At 36.1% G+C, this 25,194-nt stretch overlaps 1 protein-coding gene across 9 annotated transcripts in view; it reads right to left on the bottom strand.

Moving 5' to 3' along the window:
• Nucleotides 1-25,194, bottom strand: part of PICALM (phosphatidylinositol binding clathrin assembly protein) — a 66,549-nt gene that overhangs the window by 24,172 nt on the left and 17,183 nt on the right. For all 9 annotated transcript variants that reach the window (XM_048294419.1, XM_048294420.1, XM_048294422.1 and 6 more), the window contains exons 2-12: nucleotides 16,192-16,334; nucleotides 13,963-14,038; nucleotides 12,625-12,727; nucleotides 10,329-10,422; nucleotides 9,702-9,813; nucleotides 8,224-8,330; nucleotides 6,999-7,040; nucleotides 6,208-6,293; nucleotides 4,879-5,002; nucleotides 4,403-4,539; nucleotides 1,987-2,087 (exon numbers count right to left, since the gene is read on the bottom strand). In XM_048294419.1, coding sequence (XP_048150376.1) covers nucleotides 1,987-2,087; nucleotides 4,403-4,539; nucleotides 4,879-5,002; nucleotides 6,208-6,293; nucleotides 6,999-7,040; nucleotides 8,224-8,330; nucleotides 9,702-9,813; nucleotides 10,329-10,422; nucleotides 12,625-12,727; nucleotides 13,963-14,038; nucleotides 16,192-16,334 — 1,125 coding nt within the window. The remainder of the gene's footprint in view (nucleotides 1-1,986; nucleotides 2,088-4,402; nucleotides 4,540-4,878; nucleotides 5,003-6,207; nucleotides 6,294-6,998; nucleotides 7,041-8,223; nucleotides 8,331-9,701; nucleotides 9,814-10,328; nucleotides 10,423-12,624; nucleotides 12,728-13,962; nucleotides 14,039-16,191; nucleotides 16,335-25,194) is intronic.

Here is a 25,194-nt window from a genome sequence, read left to right as displayed (position 1 = left end):
CAGGTTCCATTCTTGGCTCTGCCACTGACTTGCCGTATGACTTCAGACAAGTCAGTTAATTGCTCAGATTTCCCCATCTGTAAAATGTGGAAAGCACTTCTTATCTACCTCACCTGTGTGAAGTGAGTGTTCATGTCTGTAAGCTGAAGAGTTGGGGTTTTTTTTGATGAAAGGTAACACAAAAAATGGTGATCCCAGAATTTTAGCCTAAAATTTTAGCAGACAATCCAAAATCTTCACAGTTAATTAAGTCTAAGTATTTAGAAATGTGTCAATAGTAAGCAGATATATCAACAGCTATTACTGAAGACTCACACCACGAGCAACACAACATTGAACAAACACAGACCTTCAGGCTCAACTTTCAGGTTAATAAAGAAATGCTGAATTGTGATGTGACCTTTGAGAGGAAGGTAGCTCCCCTTTTATCTCTCACCAATGAAACAAACAACACAAGCTGAAACAGAAGGTATTGTGCAGAAAACAATCAAGATGAGCCAAACCATTTTTCTCCATTCCTAAACTCTAAGCCTATTATAGGGCTGAAATTTGTATGCCTAACTCCATACACTCCTCACTGCATCTTTCTCCAGAGACGCTTTGTTCAGCAAAGCCAAAGAACAAGTAAACTGCTCTTATCTATTTTAGAAGCTGCCACATATATTAGTAGTGCCTTTGTCACTCAAAATTGTGTTATTTCCCTACAAACAAATGTGAGAAGGTACACAAAACAAAGCACACAGCAAAAAGTAAATAGGAAAATGGAATACATACACAGCTTATTATGAAGATACATTAGGTAGCTGGAAAGATTTTAAGAAGAGCTATAGCTCATAAAAATAAATAGGGAAGTAAAAATTTAGAACAGGGTTGTTCTGATGTCTACAAAACTTCCTGAAGCAGCAATTCCCAATTTTTCGCATCATAAAAGAAAGCATTTTTGCAAGCATCTAATTTAGAAAAAAATAATCTGGAAATAGCCACATAGTTCAGGAGTTTAGTATTTTACTAAGTGTCATTTATATAGAAAAGTAAAAAAACCACCACAACCTTCCCCCGCCGTTATAAAGCTTTTTAATCCTCCACCAGTATAACCAACAGTGTAAGCAGGCAATATGTTACTGTATCTGAATTATTCTGGAACACTGAAAAGCAGCCAAGAACTTTGAGTAAACATTGAAATGCTTTAGCATTCAAACCAATCTTGAAGGAAAATTCATTTCTAGAACTCTCTTGCTTGATCCCTTGGTTTGAGGACTTGATTGTACCAATAAGATCATCTCGCAACTCACTCAGTCCATCCTAGAAACTGGGCAGAATGAAAATTTGGGTGCTCTGGAGTAGATTTCAGAGGGAAGAATATAAATTTTATCTCTTCACTTAAGAGGTCCAACCACAGCTTTTTACTAATTTGCTGTTGTAGTTAAATGAAATATAGCAGAGAATTTGTAAAGAGAAGCCTTATTATTATTTCAAAAATTAACTCCAGCTTTTCTTTCTATGCATAGTTGTCACAAGTGCCTCCTTTCAGGCCTCATCCAAGTTCTGCATTATCATCACCAGCAAATTTGATTTAACATTAGACAAAATTTAGAATATGTATTAAAACAATTCTGCATTCAAGTTCCTGTGTTTGCAGCACAGTCTACCTCATAGACAGCTTCACTGAACTGACTTCTAAACAGCTAATTTTCTGCAGCTGGCTACGTGACTCTTGAAGACAGGAGTTATGAGGCTGATAGAGCTGGTCAACAATTAAAGTAACTTTGCTAATAAAAAGATATATCAAAATAATTTAGAATCACCACACACTGCTACATTATTTTAATCTATACAGAGATTTTACTTTTTCTGATCCCTTTATTCACTTGTAATGTCTTAGTAGGATCTCTCTCTTTAAGGAAGAAATACCCCCCAGACTAGGGGAAACATGCACAGGAACATGGCCATAGCAATTAGAACCTTAATCCAACTCAGAATTCTTACCTCCCCAGGTACTTCCTATTTGTGGAGCAGCAGATATAGGATGTACAGACGGATGAAAAGTTGGCTGCAAATCAAGCAGATCATTTGGCAGCTTTGAGGTGCTACAAAGAGAAATTAATACAACTGTTTGAACTACATCAGTTTTCAATATAGGCAAATGCTAGCGACTGTCAACAGTAACAAAACTTTGTTACAAAATGGTTATTACAAAATGGATAGAACTGACCCAAAATTGGAAGGGCTGGTGAACTCCGTATTTTCAGTTCTGTAAAAAAGTGTTAATTTAGCAAGATAAGTTGCATGTTATCTCAAGGGACTTCTGTCAAAGCTGTCCAGAACAAAAAGACAGGTGTCCTCACAGTCCAGCACCAGGGCTAGGACATGTTATGTTCAGAAATCTTCAGCAACTTTTAAAGTCACCTCATGAAAACTCTACAATACAACAAAAACAGATTGACAAAATGAACTCTGATGGGCTGCACCACAAAAATGTTACATTTAAATTCCACAACTCTCATCTTTCCACTATAATCACTGCTGAGAAACTGCCTTACAACTATGAGCTATTAAAGAACTTTGGAGAAAGCAAATGTAAGAGGCCTTGAAACACTTGATCACACGTCAGGCATGTGAATGAAAACGTATTTAAATGCACATTTTAGACCATTCAAAACCAAACTGAGGCCTTATAACATCACATGGAAATTAAGAGTGTAGGCTTATATACAACTGCTGCATTAATTTAAGGAGTCAAACAAGAACAGTAAAATTCATCCTCTTGCAGAGAGTTAATTTCACACTTTAAATAAGTCTTGGGAAAAAAGAAAAAAAAAGGCTACTGTGTTCTCCCAGAACCTTTCAGGACATGAAATGAACCAAAATTTGCACATATGGCTTCTATGATGGATAGAAGCTGAGTCCCTGTGACATCCAAACATCTCTCTAAATGAGACCAGCACAAGAGTTCAATGGCTAGTAGTGACATCCTAGATGTCTGTATATTTTCTTGCTCACCCAATCACTTCTACAATTCACAGTTTTCAGTATTGCTTGGTTCATTTCAGCAGTGATTACAATGACATTTTGCCACTACTGCTCCCATTAAAAAGCAGCATGGTCTGGCACTGCCCTATAATGCGAATAGCTGAACAAAGATAATTTTCAAAGTAAAGCTTGTCCAAGATAATGACAGGGATTAACCAGACACATTGCATCTAATAGCAAGCCACTGAACTTCTGGCCCAGCATACCCCCTTCATGACAGCTCCTGCTGTAAAGTCTGTCCTTTGCTCATAGCAGTCATTCTGCCAGCGAGTAAATTTAAACATGAAGAAAAACTAGTGTGTGGGGTTTTTTTACAAGGAAACACTCTTGTCCTCACTATGCAGCATTTCTGTCTGTTTGAAGAAGCTTTATCAGATGTTTCTATGTTTCAGACCTCTTAAGAAGCAAGATCAGATATTCAAGTTCAAAGCACACACCCATTTCAAGTTTTCTGGCCTCTAAAAAGCAATTTTAAACAAAATCTTTTTACAAGGAAGTCTTTCAGTTACTAACACTGACAGATCTCTAGCTTCTTATATGTGACTCAGCTGTTTACCCCATATTTGGTGTCAAGTAATTTCCTACAACTTTCTAATGGGAAAAGAAAGCTGTCAAAAGAGTAATTGATTCTTACATGAGCTCTAACAGAACTAAGCAATCCTTTAGGTTTAGGATCACACTCAAAGCAAAAATATGACTTCAGAGAGCCAATTCCTTCTGTACTGATAAAAGCACTGTACCTTCTGCTGCTGCTTAATTTGACAGGTATTTTACAGAATGAAGATCACACACTTGCTCCTACCAACAGCTCCTGTTAGTCAGAGATCGGGATTAGCATGCAGTGAGTACTCTTGCACTTTCTTTGCAGGTACTTGAAGAGATGTTTCAGATACAACACAAGACTGCAAAACCTGCCTCTCATTTCAAATCCTGTTTCAGGCTTTTCTTTTTCAGAAAATCTACCCCAAATATTTGCCACTCTATTTTTAAAGATCTAGAAACGAGTTCTCTTTATGACCTCTCAAACAGAATTTTTGTTTGACTTTTCTCAAATTTACTTGTAATGTTCCTTGGGGACAAAGCAAGTGTGTTTTACAGTTCCAACAGTCTGGCTTACTGACTAAGAACAGCTAAAAGGGCTGTCAGCAGTCAGTTCATACCAGAAACTTCCACAAACAGATGATGAGAACACAGTTTTATGTTATTTATTGCAATAGGCTATTTTCCCATCAGCTTCACTATCATTTCTTATCACATTGCTAATGTACTCTGCACCCAACCAATCTTGTGCAATAAAATTGTGATTCTCTGTGGCAGAAATTTAGAGGAAACCCTTGCTGCAGCATGTCTCCCAGTGGAGGATTCAGCATACCTGTTAGAGGAGCTAGGGGTAGAAAAAATATCAATGGCTGGTGTAGTCATGATGCTTCCCGCTGCAGTTGACACAGGAGAAGCTGCCGTGGTTAAAGAGGTATGAGGTTTCTTTGCAAGTTCTTTTAGACGTTGCTCCTGTTGGGAAAGTGAGCTGGCATAAGACATCTAAACATTTGTGTGTATGACACTGGAGGTAAATAAAGCAGAACTAAAGAATTATTTATTCGACACACTAGTGTTAGCCACTTGTAATTACAAGAGTCAGTGGTGCCAAAAATACTTCAGAAACTATTTTAACAAACCCTCCACAAGGTGCATCATCTAAGTACACACAATTCTATTTCCAGCACTTTGCCAACAGTACATGCTCAGCATTAGTAACTCTGTTTTTCCCTTTGCTCCTTTAAGAATCCTAATAAGCTATCAACAAGAACACAGGAAAAGCATTTTCAATTAAAAATTCTGTATGCCTACCTTTAAAGCTTTTAAGCGAGCCTGTTCTTCCTCTAACGCAGCTTGTTTTTCCCTTTCATCCACTTTTGTAAGGGACAGGCCAGTGCTTGCAAGGGAAGAGACTGCATTGGAAAGGGTGGTAGCCCTAAAGTAATTGGACAGGAGAAAAGCTGGCTGTTAACAGATGACACGTGATAGGAGCTTCTAAAAAACACTTAGCTTCTATCCACCCAGTCTCCTTCTGAGCTCTCTATATCATTGGCTATATCTTACACTGTACAATTGAAAAGTTTAACTAAGATACACCATATGAACTGTAAAACAAAAAATGCTGAGAAATCATGCTGTCTACTCTACTGGCTTTTGGATTTTCTACCTGAAATGCTTCCCCTCCAAAGTGCATCACAAATTCACGTTTGAAGCCTTTGCTCTTTTCCTGTTTGCCTAAAATGGGATTATTTGTAGGCACATAGCAATCTCCAATCATCTGGGCTCTGTTTCAAATTGTTGTTAATTTAACAGGTTTAGTGAACAAACTATCAATGCCTCTAATATATCCCAAAGGAAAATTGTAATTTACCATCATGTTTAAGAGTATGCAAAAAGATTTAAAACAAATACTTAACTTTTAACAGAGTAATCTTACAAAAGAAAGCAAATATTCTAAAAAGTTGCTACCATAAAGAACTTATAAAATATTACTGCCTTATTTCTTGAACATGCAATAAAGAAATGCTATTTAATTTTACAAGTCTTATCCCCAATATTATGCTTTGTTAAATTTAAACAACAAAATTTTTCATGTAGAGGACTTCTCTATATTGCCTGTTGTGTTTTGGAAAGCACTCACAATCATTTAATGCCTTTTATCATATGCATTATGGCTTTAACTACCAATTACTTTCAAAATTCATACTTAATGTAAGGACTTCTGGAAGCATTTCCTTGCTTTTGACAAAACAGGGATTAAAGCTGAGATGTAAAAGTCTAAGGAGATGTATTTATTCATGTTGCATACCTTACAGAAGTCTAATTATTAACATAAAATGAACATTTGCAGGCAGTACATGAAAGAAACGTAGCTCCTCTTCAGAAGTTCAGGATCAAATGCTAAAAGCATAAGTAGGGATGTTAGAGGGGGCCCTTGCAGGTCCTTAAGATTCTAGTTCTGTTGACCTGAAAGAAGCTGTTTGAAGTACTCAGCAAAACATACGACAACTTGCTAATCCATCATTGATCATATAATGTCTTTAAGAAAGCCTCCTCAAATCTTAACTTACAATAAAATTGAAAAAAACCTGATTTAACGCTCTATTTGACAATTGTCCAAAAGGACAAGGATATAAGCACCTGCTTGCAGCTGTGGAATCTTTGATTTTCTTCCCCTCTAGAGAAGCTAAATGTTGTTCCAAAGCATCAAGAAGGCTACTTGGTGCCTGCAAAGAGAGATATTGGGGAATACATTTGAAGAAACCAATATTTAAAATATTTTCAGAGAATGCAGCTGTAGGGCAACAGGTACAACAGCTCAGAATACTTCTACCCCCCTCTTGGCATTCTGTATGTGTTTAATGACTTGAAGTATAAGGTGATGTATTCTCCTGACTACATTATTCCATCACAATGATTCATCAGCAAGGACTGAAAGATGTCAAGAAATGTTAAAATTAACAGCTAGGAAACAGCAAGCAGACAATCAGAAGCAGTCAGTATTTAAAGAGACACTTGGAAGGAGATTGTACCTAAAGTCGTTTCTCTGTGCATGCCCTGCAAGCCTTCACATTAATTTCAATAGGCATATAGCCAAAAGCAAGGCTGCTAAAAAACACAGCTTTGCAGTATCATGTAAGAGTCTCATTATGTGACCTCACAGACAAAAATTGTGTCTTCAAGCATGACGGAAATAAGGTTATCTTAAAACTCAATTAGAGAATGACAGAAATTACATATAATATTTTACAACAGGATCACAGAATATAAAAGCCAGGCTCTGACAGAGCTTGGATTTAATCACAAACTTAGAGAAAACTTGGTGACAATGTATACAAGAATGCATAAGTGAACCTTATAATGGCAGGTTTTTCTGGTTATGCAACCCCAAAAACACAGACATGCACTGGCAAACAAATCGGTTTATCTACCTGTGAGAGATCTGGTATGTCTCCTCTGTCAATTCCAACTTGCTGTAATAAAACAAACGAGTTTTAGAACCTGTTTGCTTTTGTTGAAGGCAGAGATGCTTATAAAGTAAACAACATTAAGATGAAGTAATGCAAAAAGCTCAAACCTGTTCAATATATATTTTGAATCTCCAGAGTATGTACTTTGTAATGGTTGATTGTAATAAATTCTTGTTAAATATACACACATTGAAGTAGGTGTGTTACACAGATATTTTAACAGATAGAACATTAAAAATAAGAGATTAAGGACCCAGTGTTTCAGAAACTGAAGAAGTTTGCCTATCTCATCATTTATGTGGCAACTCTCAGACTCACTGAAACAGAGGATATATTTGATAAAACAAAGCACCTTTAAAATTTTGTAAATAAACATTTTCTAAAATGCACATGAAAGTTAGGATGTTTGCAGCAGGACAGACAGTGTTAAAATAGAACGATCAATATTCTCAACTTCAATTGATGGTGTTATCAGCTGACAACAGTATCTCTGGCAGAGACACTGTAAGGACAGAAGCAAGCCAAGCTTTAAGATTTATTTTTTTGTTAAGAGAGATATAAATACCAAGGAAATTAAAACAAGAAGAGGAGCACACCTCAACTGTGGGATTCCATAATATTAGGACATTAATTTAGCAGTGCTCTAGAAACAAGAAGGCAACAGACTAAACACTTTTTTTTTAAAAACCCACAAACTAAACATTTTGCAAGGTAATTGCTTTCCCCTCTATGAGCACACCTACAGCAAGAAATCTTGAAGAAATCACATGTTCATCTGTTTGTCTCAGTTTCTTATTTGTGAAGCTGTTATTTCATCTAAAACTTCCGGTAGAACTGTGGGCTTCAAACTAGAATACAGCTAAAATCATAGAAAGCAGATCACCATGAAGTTCCTTTATTCGTTTAAAGCAAGGCTATTCTTCAAAGAAAGCTCATAAGTATTATATAACCAAGGAAATTTTAAAATGCACATTAATACACTCTCAAGTCAAAGATAAACCAATAAGCACTCCACAGTCTTTCAATACAGACTTCAAATGAACTAATCACCAGGGTAGAGATCAACAAGATGACCCTTTGAGAGAACAGAAAATAAGCAGGAAGGAAGAAGCATCTGTTTTACGATAAAATAAGCACTCTACAAGCTGTTTCAAATAAAGAGCAAAGCTGACTGACTTAAGTTTACCTCTGCAACTTTAAGGAACTCTGAGATCCGTGTCATTCTAGTGAGGAACTTCTTATATATATCAAGTCCTTCTTTGCATTGGTTCTTTTTCATATCAAAATATTTTTCTAGAAACAGTGAGAATATTTGCATTAAATAAGAAATCAAGATTTGCAAAGATAATGCAAAGTAAAAGCATATAAACCAAGACAAACAGAAAATACCTGCAGATCTGTTATTATGATAACTGCAGAAGTCACTATGCCTAACTTGCACCACATGACAAAAGCCCTGTCAAATGTGAGCTATTGATTCCATGCATGCAATTACACCTTACCTTGCAGGTACTAGATACCATAAAAGCATAACCACCTTGAAGACGAAAATCAAGTTTAAGAATAGGCCACCCAAAGAAATGTAAATTCATCTTCTTGGGAAGAAGAAGAAACAAAAAAAAAGAGGCAGCTTTACAATCTGGCAGTCAAATATCTACACAGTTCCAGTGGCCAGATATCAGGCAAGATTTTGATCTTCTGACAAACTGATGCCTCTTACTATGGTCTGGTGCAGTGAAGTACAACTGATTAGAAAACACCAGTCCTGGAAGCAAGAGGGTCTCACTCCTCTTTTGAAAAGCCCTTTCAAGGACTGTTTCATTTATTAAGCTTCACTCAAAACATAAGTGAAAGCAACTGCATGTTACTTGCTTACCAAGGGAAAGGAAGCTGACAGGGGCTTCAGACTGGAAGACTGACTACCTTCAGATTGTCCCTTACTGACTTATTTTGGATTTTACTTTTCATTTTGCAAGCACTGGGGAATGACAGCAATCAGGTAGCTTCATCCAATCTCAGAATACAACAAAATCAAGCAAGACAACAGATTACTTTCATCTTAATTCTTTTTTAAATTTAGTCTCCCCTTCATCTTCAGTACATGCAAGTGAAAGGACCTTAACCTTGAATTTGTAATTCTCCTTAAAATACAAGCTATGCCCTAGGAACATAAGACAACCAATCATGGAAACAAAGCAACATTGAAGTTTCCATAGCCAAGCAATCACTGATGTTGAGACTGCAGATTTGTAACTGACCACAATTGATTCCTTTACTACGAAACACAAACTGATCCTGTTTCTTAAGAAAAACCCCAACGAACATTAATATTGTAATTCAGGTTTCCCATGCAGTTCAGTAAGACGAAAAAAACCCCAAAAAAACCATAAACCCAAAACCAACGCACACAAAAACCCCCAAAAAAGCAGTGCAAGAAAAAAATTAGGTGAATAAAATCTTGGATGGGCTTTGCTTTCAGATTTTACCTATCCCTGTAGGTAAAGCAATGCCAAATGCAACTGCACAGTCAAACATTGGAAATAACAGTAAAATTTTGATGTTTTACTGTAAGACTCTTTCAGTTTCTCAAGAGAGCAGCTCTTGTGGATCATTCACTGAGTTCCCCTCCCAGAGCTGAGCATTGCAGAAAGCAGTTGTATTTACCCAAGAGGTTAATAATCCCTTCGTTATATGCCGCGAACAGTCTAATGGCATCTTTGAAGAGGAGCATGAAGGCAGCATTAATTACACCATTTGTAAGTTCATTGCTATTAACCTAGGAAGATCAGAGAAAAAATTAATTGAATTGGATTGATCTCTTACTGGAAAACTTCTAGTTAAACTCCAGCACGTTGTCTCAAGACATGCTTTCCAATCATCTCACTGGCTATTAGCAGAAAGTAGCACCAAACCAACAGTTTCTCTCATCACAGAATAAAATCAAATCATTTTGGCAGACATTTTTGTTAACCAATGCTAATGTTAACTAACATAACTAGAAGACAGAGGGCAGAAATGATCAGCTTTTCAACAAACAAGCAATTCTTACATAAGGTACACAATAAAAACACAGTAATTTAGGACAAAGCATTCTCGCCAGTGAGCATTGCATCTCTTTTTTCTGATTTCTTGGGCATATACCAATGAACAAAATTACTTGTGCTCTTTAAGCTATGCAGATAACATGGAACCAAGTGCAAGACCTTTAATCTTGACCTATCTTACAATCTTAGGCATGTTTGTACAACAAGTTGACAGTATGTTAGATATGTACATGCTGCTAAAACTTACATTAAAGTCAAGAAGTGCATCCATTTGATTTTGTATAATTGGTACAGTTTTTAAGAGCTTTTCTGTGCTCATTGTTCTCATCACTCCATCAGCCCTGTTGTGAGAAAAAATCAAAGAAAATTCTTCACATGAATTTTGAAGGCAATTTTTAGTAAGAAACAACAGAATATATATCAGGTCATCAGAGAAGCCATTTAAGTCTTTGCCATAGCAAGCAAGCCTTGTGGTGTTCAGGAATGGTGTCTAGCCAATATAACTGTAATAACTGCAGTGTGGAAAGACAACAACTAATTTAGTCAAAATATGAATCCAAGATGAATTTTGACTCAGAGAAAATGAAACTGATAGTGTTTAGAAATATAGGAGAGCTACAATGCATGAGATAACAAAAAAAAAAAGCTCTAAAGGTTATTTTTGAAGCAATTTTTAATATATTCTTTTTCCAATCACCCAACTATTATTTTGTGTCAGTTTGCGTTCTTCTCAACTTAAAGAGGTAAGAAAGAATAAAAAAAATGCAGCAGTATGCTTTTCAAGCGTTTCTTGAAAAGAAAAAAGACTAGAGACTACATGAAATTTCCTTTTAATGGCTGACTACCAGTATTTGATTGTTTATTAATTGTGCAGACTGAATAGACTAGGATTGGCTGCACATTTGAAAAAACCCATCAAATGAATACCAAAAATATCCAAGAAAAGCAACAACTGAGGAAGAGACTAAATCCCCTCAGTGAAATGAAACAACTGCTTTCTGTAAAACAAATCAGACAGCCTTGCAAGTTCATCAGCATGCACACAGCAAACCAAATGTTTCCTGCAAGTGCAAATCTCATCGTGCATCTTCACAGAAAAGTTTGTGGCTGTTCTCGAGGCTGGAAAGCAGTGGGGAGCGTGCTGCTTCCACCTCTCTACTTGTGCTGTATACTTACTCCTAACAGCAAACAATACCTGCAAGAAATTTAGTGGGGCACAGCATAGGAGCAAGGGCCCCAAGAAAAATTGAGGTGTGGAAAAGCCAGATTGCCACCATCAGAACTGTTATTCCTATTGGCTCACAGAAGGACCTCCAGAAACATGGTGCAGGCTAAATAATTCACCTCTTTAGGCCTAAAACACCTGATAAAACAATTGTGTATCTCTCTATAGCAGCTGCAGCCATCTTACCACACACAAATCTGAGGTGTGGAAAATGCTGTTTTGTGCTGTTGGCAATCCAAGCAACTCTAAAGGCAGAAAGAGCAAAAGGAGCCCAAGCATCCTCCTTTTACTTTACCATCACACTTCAAACCAAAATGGACTCCACAGTGTTAGCAAGGAGGCAGAAGGCATTTGCACAGTGTTCTGAGGCCTTTGCAACATTAATGTAAGATATCATGAGACAGCCCATTACTACAGTTAATTTATTCAACAGTATTAAATTCAGATTTCTGTGGATTAAAAATTAAGTTTTAGTTTCAATAAAAACTAACCTATGTATGGATGATATAGGACACCCAAATGTAAAACGAATATTAGGCTTTTAAACTTTAAAAAGCACCATATACAGAGATAATGGACAAAGATGGAAAAACTGTTGACTGTGATTGGTACCTTCTCTCCAGCCTTCCCAAAGATGAGTTCCAGATTAATTCTATTGTTCACTATAACATGTAGTTTACCAAACTACTGGTGCTCTATGCTGAGTTATTTTACATGTAAACAGGTACCTAGTCTCAAAACAACTCATTTCTCTTAAATGAGCACACTTTCCAGGGGAAATTTTAATTCCTGTAGACCAACTCAGGATAGCATCTGCTGTAATGTACTATTAAAAGTACAAATTTACACTACCTTCACAAAGATAGTAAACTTCATACAGATATTTTGTGACAAGAACAGAGAAACACCAGGAAGGACTGCAAGGTGTTTCACCTGTCATCTAAACCTTCAAGAGCTACAAGCACAAATAAATTGCACAGTCCTCTATATTACACACAAGGCAAAGTATACAATCTACTGTGGAAGATTTGTTCAAACTTCTACCTTTTTTTATACAGACTTTGATGCATACCATCTTTCATGCCTTTACATTAAACTATTAATGTTTGAAGATAAAAATTACAACAACTGAAGTAAAATATTTTTTGCAATATACATTATTGGGGAGTCAAGCCTTTGTGTGTCATGGTAGATATTCAACAGAGAAAAGGAGTCATTATTGTGTGTATTAAGCCTGAGCCATCATCAGTATTTTTCACCTGAATTACAGGACATACGACGAAGCCTCAAGATCAGTAGAAGAAAATGCAGTCCTTACCCTCTTTTTACTTTTGTGAAGTCAAAAGCCACTTGTCTGTAGGAAACTGCCTTTTCATTCAAATACCTGCTATACCGTCTGATAAACGTTGACATGTCATAACCTAAAAAACAAGTTTCAGAGGTTTAGTACCTACCAAATAAAAGAACAAGAATGTTGTTCTAAATAAAGTGCAAAATATTAACACAAGACAGCTCCATTAACTACGCAAAATTGTGCAAAAATATAATCTCAAAATAACTGTGTACGTCATTGTATTCACCATGTAAATCAAACAGACAACACCACAAATATCTAGACAACCTCAACTATATAAAAGTTTACACTTCACTTCCTAAGGAAATTACTTCCAAAAGCCAAACAAAGTAATTTTTATGCAAGTCCTCTTATACTACAATAGAAATTACTATCAAAAAAATTAAATGATGCATTCACAAAGGCGTTCACATCAGCTCTGCAATACATTGTCTCATTTGCAACTGAACAGAAAAAAAAGGCTTTGATGGAAACACTACAATATGACAAATTTTTCTCTGTTAAGACAGCAATGATAGGAAATATTTTGATAACTGTCAATCTAGAGGTATAGACTAAGAAAAAGATCTGTTCATAGTCTATGTTGAGACCATAGAAGTTAAAACTCAATAAAATGACACAATTTGGTAGAGCTTTGGTTATCACTGAGAAGGTTTCTGTCCCCAGGCAACCACTTTGGCTGCCTGTTCTAGAACACTTGTGGCAAAGATAAGAAGTATATAAGAAGCAGTAAAGAAAGTAAGGAACCACCTTAGGAGAAAAAACAATGACAGCTATGTATATGGTCAGAACTGCACTAAACTGCAGCGTAACAGTTTGGAAGTTTATTTCAGTTGAAAAACCTGAACCAGAGAAACACTTATTTGCCCACTGAATTAGTCCCGAAGATAAATGGAATGGTCTTTGATCAATTTTCCAAAAAGGTAATTTTGATTGGTTTTAGACAGTTCTTGTCTCACTGACATGATGTATGTACATATGATGCATTTTAAAAAAATTAAGTTACTTATCAAAATTGCCTCATTTGGAGAGGTCTATCTCTATAGAATTAAGAGGAATGCTGAGATTTGTATCACTAAGGAAGTCAGAAGCCTTTAAGTAAACCTGTTAGAAAAGATGCAACATGTTCCTCCAGCAGACAGCTCCTGCCACACCATTATGGCATTTTATTTAAGAAATGCAGCCTGGGGTAAAATGGACAGAAAAGTCACTTCCTAAATGGCAGGGTTCATTAGACTAACCAAGTTGTCTTTGCTGTTCCCCAGCACATTACTAACTTATAATGAAACAAAGACACCTTACCTTGCAATCCACTTTTGTCTAGGAAATTGCTCAAGTTAAACAACGTATTTCTGGAAGCCAGATACTGGATAAAACGCTAGATGAAAGAAAAAAATGAATACTTTTACTGGGTTACCAAGGAGAAGGAATAGAGGTAACAGTACTAGAAACTTTCTACCCAGGTTAAGAAATTCATCTTTCATGCCTTAAGACTGACTTCAAATCTGGAAACTATTACAAAAACTTAGCTGAACTACTGAAGTAAGCCAGTTATTTCTTTTTTAGGTATAAATCTGTGAACAAATCCAAGCTGCATTTTGTACGAAGGCCTCGTTTAGTCAGAGTTTATTTTAAGCCATAATATGGAGCTCTGAACTTCTGAAAAAATCCCTTCAAATACATTCTCATTTTACATGCTCACAGTTGTTTCACTGACTTCAATTTTGTAACAACTGATTTAATTTTACCAATTAGCCAAGCCATCGTTGCACAGCATACACTTGTAATGGTACTTAGCTTAAATATGAAAATAAGGTGATATAAATGTTAGTTTGCTTATAAATCAAATATCAAACATAACAATCCATATAAAGCATTAACACTGCATCACAAGACTTCTAACTATACATAATTACAAATTATGTTTCACAAGGTGAATGATGCTATTTTCATCTTTAAAAGACATTTCAGATCATTGACAATTTAATAGGAAAAGAAAATTTGTACAGAGCTGCTACAAAAATAAACCAATCATTCAGTTGCAATAAACACTTAGAAAAAAGACAAAAATAGTGTTGATTAGCATAACGTACTACTTTGTTACTTCCATTAGCGTACGTAGGTTACATAGAAAAAAGACTGGAGAAGAGTAAAGGCACTCAGTATGCAGCTATAAAGGAATTAAGCCAAAATTGGAGGCACCATCCCTGGAGGTATTTAAAAGACACACAGATGTGGCATGTGGGGATGTGGTTTAATGGTGGGCTTGGCAGTGCTGGGTTAGCAGTTGGACTTGATCTTAAAGGTCCTATGCAATCTAAATGGCGGTATAATCAATTTGCACTCTCATTGTTCAAGTACTATTTCTAACTGTGAAAACTTTCATCTTGAGCAGCAATCTTACCTTCATTACTTCTGTAAAATATTTGGCAAGCAAAATTTGTTTGGAAATTCTATTCTTAATGGAAAATATTTCACACAGTGGTCCCATGAAATACCTTTAACTACTGTGAATTGTTTTGGTATCAGTTTAAAATTCATATGACTCAAAGTGCAAAGTGTATAGACTGTGTTTTGAATAGTGTCAATTATTCCGATGAAAAAGTTTAAGCTTCAAGACAACAACAGAAGTTTGCCCTCTTGTGGCTTAGTTAGCCTCACAGAATAGATTTTCACCCAGACCAGCAATAACCTGCAAGTGAAACCATTTTAAACATTATGTTTAAAAACTTAACCTCCCCCTCCAACCCCGACTAGTCAGTCAGAGGAAGCAGCTCCCCTGAATGCAACCTGAAAAATTCTGGTAATTTGATAAAGCTGTCTCAATTCCAAAGCTCATATAGCTTACCTTATTCTTACTGTTTGCAGTAAAAAGGAATGTTTACAAACATTTCCTAAGGAAGCCTTAAAAATATACTTTTTGGGTTTTTTTAAAAGCAAAACACTCAAGCCGCTGCTATGCTTGGCTTCGTATTTCAAACAGTAAGGCCCCATAGGAATTCAAATTGTGAGACAAAACAAGTTTATTCCTTTTTGTGTAACTTGGGGTTATGTTTGTTAAACTGTTACTGTATTTGGTGTTATTTCACCCACAAAGCCAACTCATAGGCACACATTTGTTTTCATTGTAAAAGGTTAGGGGGTGATGGTAGAAATCAACTTAGAATCAAGTAATCTGGAGAAAAGACCAGAGGGTTAGCTACAGCATAAAAGTAAAAATGCTTCCATTTTCAGCTTTTAGAATCCCATGCAAGTTAATTTTTCTTGGTTTTTTTTTTCTTTCATCATTAGAATATGAACATACGAAAAAAAGTACCCTCAGCATCTGGAACACTTCTTACTCTACAATTACAAACTTTGAAGTAGAAACAATGTAGACAAACAGAAAATGAGACCTGTGTTCATGCAGAGTTGGACTGAAAAAGGCAAACCCAAAGATTGTCCTACAAAAAGAATTAGTGGAAGCATTTAGCTGATATTTACAGGAACAAGGGGCTGCAACTGTTCTTAGACACATCATTTTTGTATTACCTCATTTCCATACACCATTAGATGATGGGTTGTGATAAGAGATTTGAAGACCACTACCCAGCTACTGTTGGTAGTTCTTTCAAATAAACTATCCGCCAGTTGTGGGATGTTCACATTCATCTCATTTGTGCACTGGATTAAATCTGCAATAAAGAAATTTCTGTTATTATTATCAGTTCTGTGAAGGAAGATCAATTATGTAGTAATATTTTTGATGAAAACTGAGGGGTTTTCCAGTAAAATAAATATTGAAAAGCACCATGGCTTGGGTTTACCAGAACTTTGTAATACAAAGTTCACTCTGCTCACTGCCAAGATTCAACTGCTTCTGCAGCTGCCTTAGAAGGCCCTGGAACAGAAGTACCATAATGACTTACACTACTTCTGACTAACAGCTCTCAGCTTTCAAACACCTGAAGCATTAAATAGTAAAATAATTATTACATGGTACCATTTAATTAAGTTTTACTGGAAGATTATGACTAGAACTAACTGTAATCTCAGATTTCTGGCCTCTTAATGGATCAGTAAACCCTTTTAGACATTGGTTCAATGTGAGTAATAAAAGATTCAAATATTGCTTAGTCTTGATACAATGCAATCAACACATTCAAAAGGGCAGAGGAAATGTTGAGTGAAAAAAGGAGCCTCTAGCAACAATGCCAGAAGCTGACAGATTAATTTAGTTAAAACAAAGTTGGATTGTTAACTAAAAAGATGGTTAGGAGCACAAGACCTGATGTTGGCTAGCTAAAACAGTCTTCCAATTTCTGTTCAGCCTGGACTACTGTCACACCTGTGTAAACATGGGGAGCTATATACTTTCAGTACAACCAACAGAACACTATCCAATCATCCAGTAACTTATTTCCAAAGGCTGATGAAGGAAGAGATGACTTAAAATCATGACACTATGTTGACAAATACAACAGGAACAACTATATGATAATACAGTTTGCTACTATTTAATATAAAGCTTAACTTACTGCAGCACAGTAGTGATGAAATTTCTCCACTATTACCACTCCAAAAATAAACCAGTAATTTTCACTCAAACTGACAGCCCTGCCAAAGGCCATAGCTCAATAAAAATCAAGACTTCAGAATGTCCTATGCCTGCCTGTCTAAGGACTACCAAGTCATACTGGAAACACCCATTTAATCTGAAGGCAAACATTTCACCTTTGAAGACAGTTTTATACCTTGCTATGAACAATCATTCACCTTGAAGGACTCCTGAAAGACAGGACCTTCCTTCAGCCAGAGCAGCAGGTAAGCACAGCTACCACATACACAGAACTAGAATGGTCAGAACTGAAAAAGCTGCTATTTACCTGTTTAAGTACTAAAGGAAGAGAGCAGGAAATTACTTCCACATTCATAAATGTAATGAGATGGAGAGACAAACACTCCTTTATCTACAAGTAAAATTGTGATGACTACAAGCATTCATGACCTCATTTTTAAGTCACGGTTATCTATTATTGGATGATGATTTGGGGCTGTTAAGACAATGCCAGGATATTACTCAGCAAGAGACATGCTCTGAACTGTATCATTAAAACCAAGCCCTGAAGCTTCTTCACCTTCAGGTCTTCCCTCCTAAACAGTAACACAAGCAGTTTTGTGCAAGGCTATCTGGCAGGAACACACATTAAATACAAAGGTACACACATCACTGGATGTCAAGTCATATGTTTTGGCATAAGAGGTGCAAGTGCATATTAGAAACTGAACTTCTATTCTTAAATGCAACATTTGTCAACAGATCAACAGTAACAAAAAAAATACAAAAAAAGAGGTGGCACTTGAAAATCCACTATCTAAAAACATTAAAAACCCCCTACTCCAAATAAATACCCAGTGTAGATGATATTTTGTGCTGGGAGAAATGTTTTCTGAAATGCCACTGAACTTTGAAACTTATCTGTTGCAGTGTGTAAAAGAAAACAGGCTGTGTAAGCCAGCAGAAAATCATCCCTCACAGGACTGATGAGTGTTCATGTAAAAAGCGTATGAATGAACTTGGTGGGGGGCAGAGGGAGAGAGTGAAGGCAGATTATGAGGAACCAGCAACCAACTGGGAGAGAACACCGGCAAGAAGACAAGTACACAGGCAACCCCAGCCTTCAGTGGAAGCAAATCTGCAAATGCAAACAGGGGAGTCACTACAATACGCTACAGTTACTACAAACTAAATTTAGTAAAACATGAAACTTCTCTCTCTCCAAAATGCTGATTGAGCAGATATGCAGTAATCTGGTACGTTTTAATATCTCAAAGTACCTACACTGTACACATCTCAGAAAAGTTACATTTCTCTGAAATCTCCTTTGAAAGTATTTTCATGAACAATGCTTAATACGTAAAGAAATATTTGCATGGTTACACTCACATTAGATCAGCAATTTTTGTGCTAACTATAGTATAAGCAGCATAGTACAGACAGCAGAAGATGGTATCCCTTCATCCCACACTGCTGCACCACATCCCACACTGCATATACAGTGTTCTTACTTATTTATCCTATTCCCACAAACATCCTTCATTAAAGGAGAGGAACAAATATATAGTTATTTCCACATCCTACACTTAACACAACTCGTCTCACACCCACCTATGAAAATACTGGCTATGTATTTGGAAACCTAAGGGCCCCAAAGCAACATATCTCTAGACTGCTACTTACTGGAAATGCTATGAGCAATACCACAGGCGGGTGTATAACCAAAGGGTACAGCACTAAGGGGAACAGCTTTCATCTCAGAGCAAAAATAGAAACAAACAAACAAAATCAAGAAAACAAAGGATAACCCTTGGTGAAAGAGTGACGCCTGTTTCATTGATCATCTTGTCATGGGAATCAAGGAGGAGGACTGAATACTTACCCCCATCAATACCACAGAAAGGAAAGTCACTTTCTGTACTGACCTTCTGCATTAAGCCCCAGAACACCTCACAGCAGAAAAAGAAACTCTCCTGGGAAATATAAACTACCTAAAATCATAGAACTCTGCAATTCTAAAATCTGTTAAAACTTTCACAGCATGAGACACACAGCATACAGGTGTTAGATAACAAATGTCATTCCTTGTTTCAAAGAAGAGAGCAATTAACAACAAGAATCTCAAGCTTGCAGCTGGCTGGGAGACTTACTATGAGGGAAGCTTAGACAGCAACGAATGCACAGTCATATCCATGGATGTGGCTGGGGACAGCCAAGGGAAAGGCCACCACGTTGCCCAGGGCGTAGAGCACATGATGAACAGGAAGTGGTTGAAAGAGGTGGGTTTATTCCACCAGTAAAACAGAAGGCTGGAGGCAGGGAAGGGCAATATAAATGCTACCTTCAGCCAGGTATTTTCTTGGAGGTTCACAGTAAAAGGATGATAAGCAAAAGCAAAACGGTCAGGCACCGGAGTCTGAAAACAGCCAGATCTGTTAATGTTCAGCACGGTTTAAAAGCTGGGGTTCATTACAAAACCTGAAGTCCTTCCCAATCTAACGCAATTTACAAATCCATGCAATGTCTATGGAAAGAGAGAACAGAGGCAGGCAAAAACAGAGAAGCGATTTACAAAGTAAGTAGAAGTCAGAAAGAGTAGTCCAACAGGTATTCCAAAAGATTGAAAACTTTTGACTTAAGTGATTGACAAAACATGTTTTGAGAACACCATTTACCTACCTACACTAAATTGTATATCAAATTGCAGCAGAGATTTCAGAGCCAAAACTAGATTTTCCAAGAAAGCACTTGTAGCTTGTTTTTCAAATAGTGTTTAGATTTTATTTTTGTTATAACAGTTAAAGCTTTCACTACTAAGTGACTTTCACATAATTCAGTTCTGTTTGGGTCTTTTTCCACCAAAGCAAGGGTTTTGTAAGGAATCATAACAAAGATCTGGCCAAAAGACAGTTCAGCAACACTTGGAAGATTTGCAACTGCACCTGTACCAAAGCAAGCATATTGCCTAACACTGCTCAAGTTAACTACTGCAAAACATGCAGTAAAATACTGTAGAATACTCAGGCTTAGAAAAATAATATCCTTGCACTCCCAACCAAGAGTTCTACACCCTTTCAACTGTTCAGCCTTCATTACAGGAAAGAACCAAGCGATTCACTGCCTTCCACAATTCATGGTTACCAGGTGAAAGAAGTATAAAGGTGCAAAGTAGAGTAGAAGTAGAGCAAGACTGAAGATTCATACACAAGAAAGAAGCAGCAATCACCTACACAAAGCAGTTACTACAAGGCTATGATGATAAAGTACATTGTCTACTCCACACTAGGCATGTAGATGTGGATTAGCCAACCCATGGTAAGGGGTCATGAGTCTTGACCCATGTCAAGCACGAGGCAGTCAGGCTGGATAATAAAGCATCAAAGGCATCTGCCCCAAATTACCCCAGAGAATGCATGTGCTTTCAGCTTGTGCCTGTGACCTAACTCCTTCTGCAGCACCTCATTCTGCACCAGGCAGCATGCTATGCTATCTAAGACTGGTTTCCTTCCCCACAAGAAAGAACCACAAGGTATGCTGAATGAGTCTTTATTATTTCTTTTCCCAGAATATTACTCGTATTAATTCACAGTAAGATTATAAAGAACCGGGTTGAAAATAGCTTTCTTTAACAGTTTTAGTTTCAGATACAGTTTCAGACAGCATCATTTGTGGTAACAAGTAAGCTGAACATAAGCCAGATTTACATACTTCATGTACATGCAGTACCTGATTATTTCCAATGGTTTACCTGTATCTCTCATTTTGAACAATATTTCTATTCATAAGTATCAACCTGAAAATATTTACAAGAATGAGATCTTCCAGGCCAAAAAGTGCCCCACACTCGTTACTCCAAAATAGGTCAAGCAACTGTGACAGATATCCATCTTGTTAGCTATTGCTTTTTCACCTATTATACCACAGATACTACCTAGAATAAGCAAGTAATTGGGTACATCCTGCAAGTTATTGATAGTTGTGCCGTTTCTAAAAATATGAGAAAATACCCTTTCAGTAAGCAATAGAAATGTTGATCATCCAACATAAGTAGACAGATAGTGCCAAGAGCTAAACACATTACATTCTTCAGTTTAAAAAGATACAAGAATAATAAAAGAATATTTAAATACATATTGGTGGATCCAAAGCACAAGTCAATATGCATCAGATCAAGTTAACTCAATCGGTAAATTTAAAATTGAAGTCAACAGAGCAAACCTGTTTCTTTTTTCAAATACATAAGGAAGTATAAAACATTTCTTGCATGAATTAATATTCACATAGAGGAGTTCAGAAGAACACAGTTAATTTAGTACCTTTCAAACTGAAGAGATAACACGCTAGTGACTGAAACTCCACTCATGAGGGAACACTTGTGGCTAATCACAGTGTGGAATACAGGACAGTGCCTATCCTTAAGATAATTCCACTCAAGAGTGTGCATCTCCTTATGATCAATTTCCCTTTCACCTAAGGCTCTGTACAAAACAGTTTCTAGATTTGAGCAAAATATTTAATAATTATTGATACAGGGCTATTTTGCTTTCCTCTAAGGGACCAGCTTCTCAACAAGAAAAAACATTTGAAGCTGACACAATTGCATTTTATCATACTTCTGGAAATGAGTAGGAAAAATGTTAGTGTGTTAACCCAAAAGGTGAAACAAAAATAAAATACTAATGGAAAAGACACAGTTATCTACACTGCCAATACTCAAGTTAAACTCCTTTCTCCAGCTGTCTACATTTCAACTCATGTCATGATTTTCAAATTATACCACTTCCCTCTATGTTAGGGTCTCATTTCCTTCTTCTTCTACACAAATATTTGCTGGAACAGAGCTGCTCCCTCATTTGGTCAGCAATCTTAATCAAAATGCACATGTTGAATCTAAAAATCTATTAAACAGCTAAAACATTTCCAAAGGATAGATGAGAAAGCAGCAATGTCACCCTTTCCCATGCAACGACACACTGTGTAGCAGCAGTTAACACTGATAACTTTAGGAATTTGGTGAAAATTTTCAAAGATCAGAAGTCAGCAAGTTCACATCAAATTGGTTAATGATATGAAAAATGATTGGTTTTATGCCATCAAGAAGTCAGCCACCAGACCAAAAATGCCTTCCTTTGAATTTTTGTTATGAGTAAGTTACAATTTTACTATTTCTAAACAAATTTCATGGGTTTAAGATTAACATTCCCCTGCTTCCCCCTAAAAAGCTCATGATCTATATGGCTCATGTGGATTTTAAATAGTCCTGCTACAGGTTCTGGGGAAAGCACACATGCCTGCCACATCCTTCCCTCCCAGAAGGACATTGAGAAGGTTTTGCAATAGGGAAAAAATACAGGTTATTGAGAAGGAGAGAGGAAAAAAAAAATTAAAGAAATAAACATGTTCCAGTTACACTATTGTAGCATTTGTCAGCAGATCTTAAATAAAGGAGAAACTGAATTTAGCAGCAGCAGAGTTTTTCATGGTCAGTTTTTATTTTGTTATTTATTGAAATAGAAGTGTCTTTTTTTAACTGGAGTTGTTTGCATGAAATGTAACATAAAATATTAGAAATATCACCTCTGTATATTAGACATTTTTCCCAGTTGTATTTTTTTTCTTCAAATTTCTGTAACAGATCATCTTCCTTCCCTGAATAATTGGCAAGTCGAATTTATCAAATTTATTTTCAAAAGTTCAATACAATGTATCAAGAAGAGTTTTTCAACTGGCTGCTGATGACAACAAATACTTTGGATTATGGAGGTTATTTTTCCTATTCACCTTGACACAATGATTATGAAGAGCTTGCTCCATTTTTATCCAGTTACAAAATTTAAAAAATTGAAATGACTTCAGAAACACATACCAGTTTTATTCTAGTAAAGCTCTTTGAAAACATTTCTAGAACATATAATAGACAGTGTTCTCTAACATTTAAATACTTGGAGGACTTAACTGTGCCATGAAAGGACACTTAAAAAACTTCAAGAAATCAGAAATACTAAAATAAGAACAAAAGAGAAAGGTTTTCTGTAAAATCTATAATTAAAATCTACAGATTAACAGTTCTGATAACTGCAAATGCTGACACATTCAGATCTGATTCTATGCATTCCAACTGACATTTTAAAAGCAGATAATGTAAGCATATGGTAACTTTCTAAAAAATTTCCCACTTCTTCCACAGGTGATGTCCTTATTTAAATATGGGAAATAGGATTACAAAGTTCTTGGATGTAAATAAGTACTTTTCATTATAGAACCAAGCAATTTGTCTAAAGAGAATACTCAAAATAGTTCTGAACATTACTGCAAACGGGTAAAATTGTAATTTTTAAAAAAATTGATTTCTTCCTCAAGATGATACATTTGGTAACTAAAAATTAAGCTTGGGCCAAAATAAAGATACCCCAAATGACGTACTAGAGTGATCAAGCAAGACAGAGTGATGTTAAATTTCATTCTGAGCCACTCACTAAAGGACATTTAATCTGCTGGAAGAATATTATATAACAAGCATGTACTTGAAAACAGAGTGAATACTTCAGTATTTTCCTAATTAACAGAAAATACCTACATTTGCAGTTTAAGACAAAATAAACACTATTTGTTCTAAATTTAGGTTTGTTTCTCTTCTGAATAAACCCAGCTGTACCAAACTACTTTACTAGAAGTAATTTACTACATCAGCTTGCCCCGTGGTTTCACCCAAGTCCCCTTCAGAAGGTGGGCAAGGAAATCTGGATCACACATATTTAAATTAACAATTAAAATTCCCACTGACAATTATTTCTCTGCATATAACAGCATCTTAACAGCTGCATGTACTGACTCCAGAAACAATTTATGGAAGAGTTAAAGAAATCTGAGAAGACTCATTCTATTCTGAGCTTTCCATGTTTAAAAGGAACTATGATTTAATCTACTTTATATTAGATGAGCAGGAAAAAAATGCAGAAAGAAGATTTATTATAATGTTGAATAACTTGCTCAATAGCCAAAGATTTATATTTTCATTTCATCAAGTCACATCTTGCCTTTTTCTTCCAATTGAAATGAGACTATCATGTACTCTATCCTACTTAAAACTGCTATTTCTAACTGGAATTCTTAGAAATTACTTTAAATCTCTATCTTTCTAGTAACCCTGTGAACTCAGCATTACTGCCTCAAGTATCTTTTAACTCTACATTCTTCTCATACGGCAACACTGACTAACTTACTACTTCTGTTTGAGAAGTGTAAAAACTAATTAAGATACTTTCTGCAAAAAATACAGTAAAAATTAGTTCAGTTGAACAACTGCTTCAGTGAAGAATTCTCTGAAAAACATTAGTGGTGTCTATCAAAACTCCTCAACAAATAAAGCATCGGTAAATGAAACAGCAAAAGAAGTTAAAAATAAGGGAAGCACAACTAAAAACCATTATGTAAGTCACGTGGTTTTCTTTTCTTTATCTTAATTCCTACATACTGGAAAGTGCCACATTACCACTTGATTTAACATTCATAGTCATTATTCAAACTTCTCCAGTTACAAATATTGTGGAAATGACCAGTCTGGCTATGTTACCTTCGGAGAATTGATTTGTCAAGACAGACTTGAACATCGGTTTCCTCTAAATTTGCCAAGTATCCCCACCACATTTTAAAGACTAACATTAAAATACTGCTAAATGTTGCTCAACAGCTCCAGCCGCAGATTGTAAACACAACATTTTCATTTCAAGTACATTTGTCTCGTTAATTCAGAAACAGTTATAACCAGATTTACACAAGCATTCAGTGTACTTTGACAGCATATAAACAAGCTTGAGCAGTTTAGAAAATGAACATACCAACACTACAATTCTTGTTCTTATCTGCTTATGTAATCAGATACATTTCTCCTTGGAAAAAAATGGCAATTTTAGGCTGTTCTGTTCATCCTGCAAAGAATCATGTTACACTTTCAGACAAGAGAAGCTGATTCTCTAAAGTTCAGTGTAAGAAAATAA

The sequence above is a fragment of the Corvus hawaiiensis genome, chromosome 2 (assembly GCF_020740725.1).
Source record: "Corvus hawaiiensis isolate bCorHaw1 chromosome 2, bCorHaw1.pri.cur, whole genome shotgun sequence".
Classification (NCBI taxonomy): domain Eukaryota; kingdom Metazoa; phylum Chordata; class Aves; order Passeriformes; family Corvidae; genus Corvus; species Corvus hawaiiensis.
The sequence above is the reverse complement of the archived record's forward strand: the minus strand, read 5'-3'. Positions and strand labels throughout refer to the sequence as shown.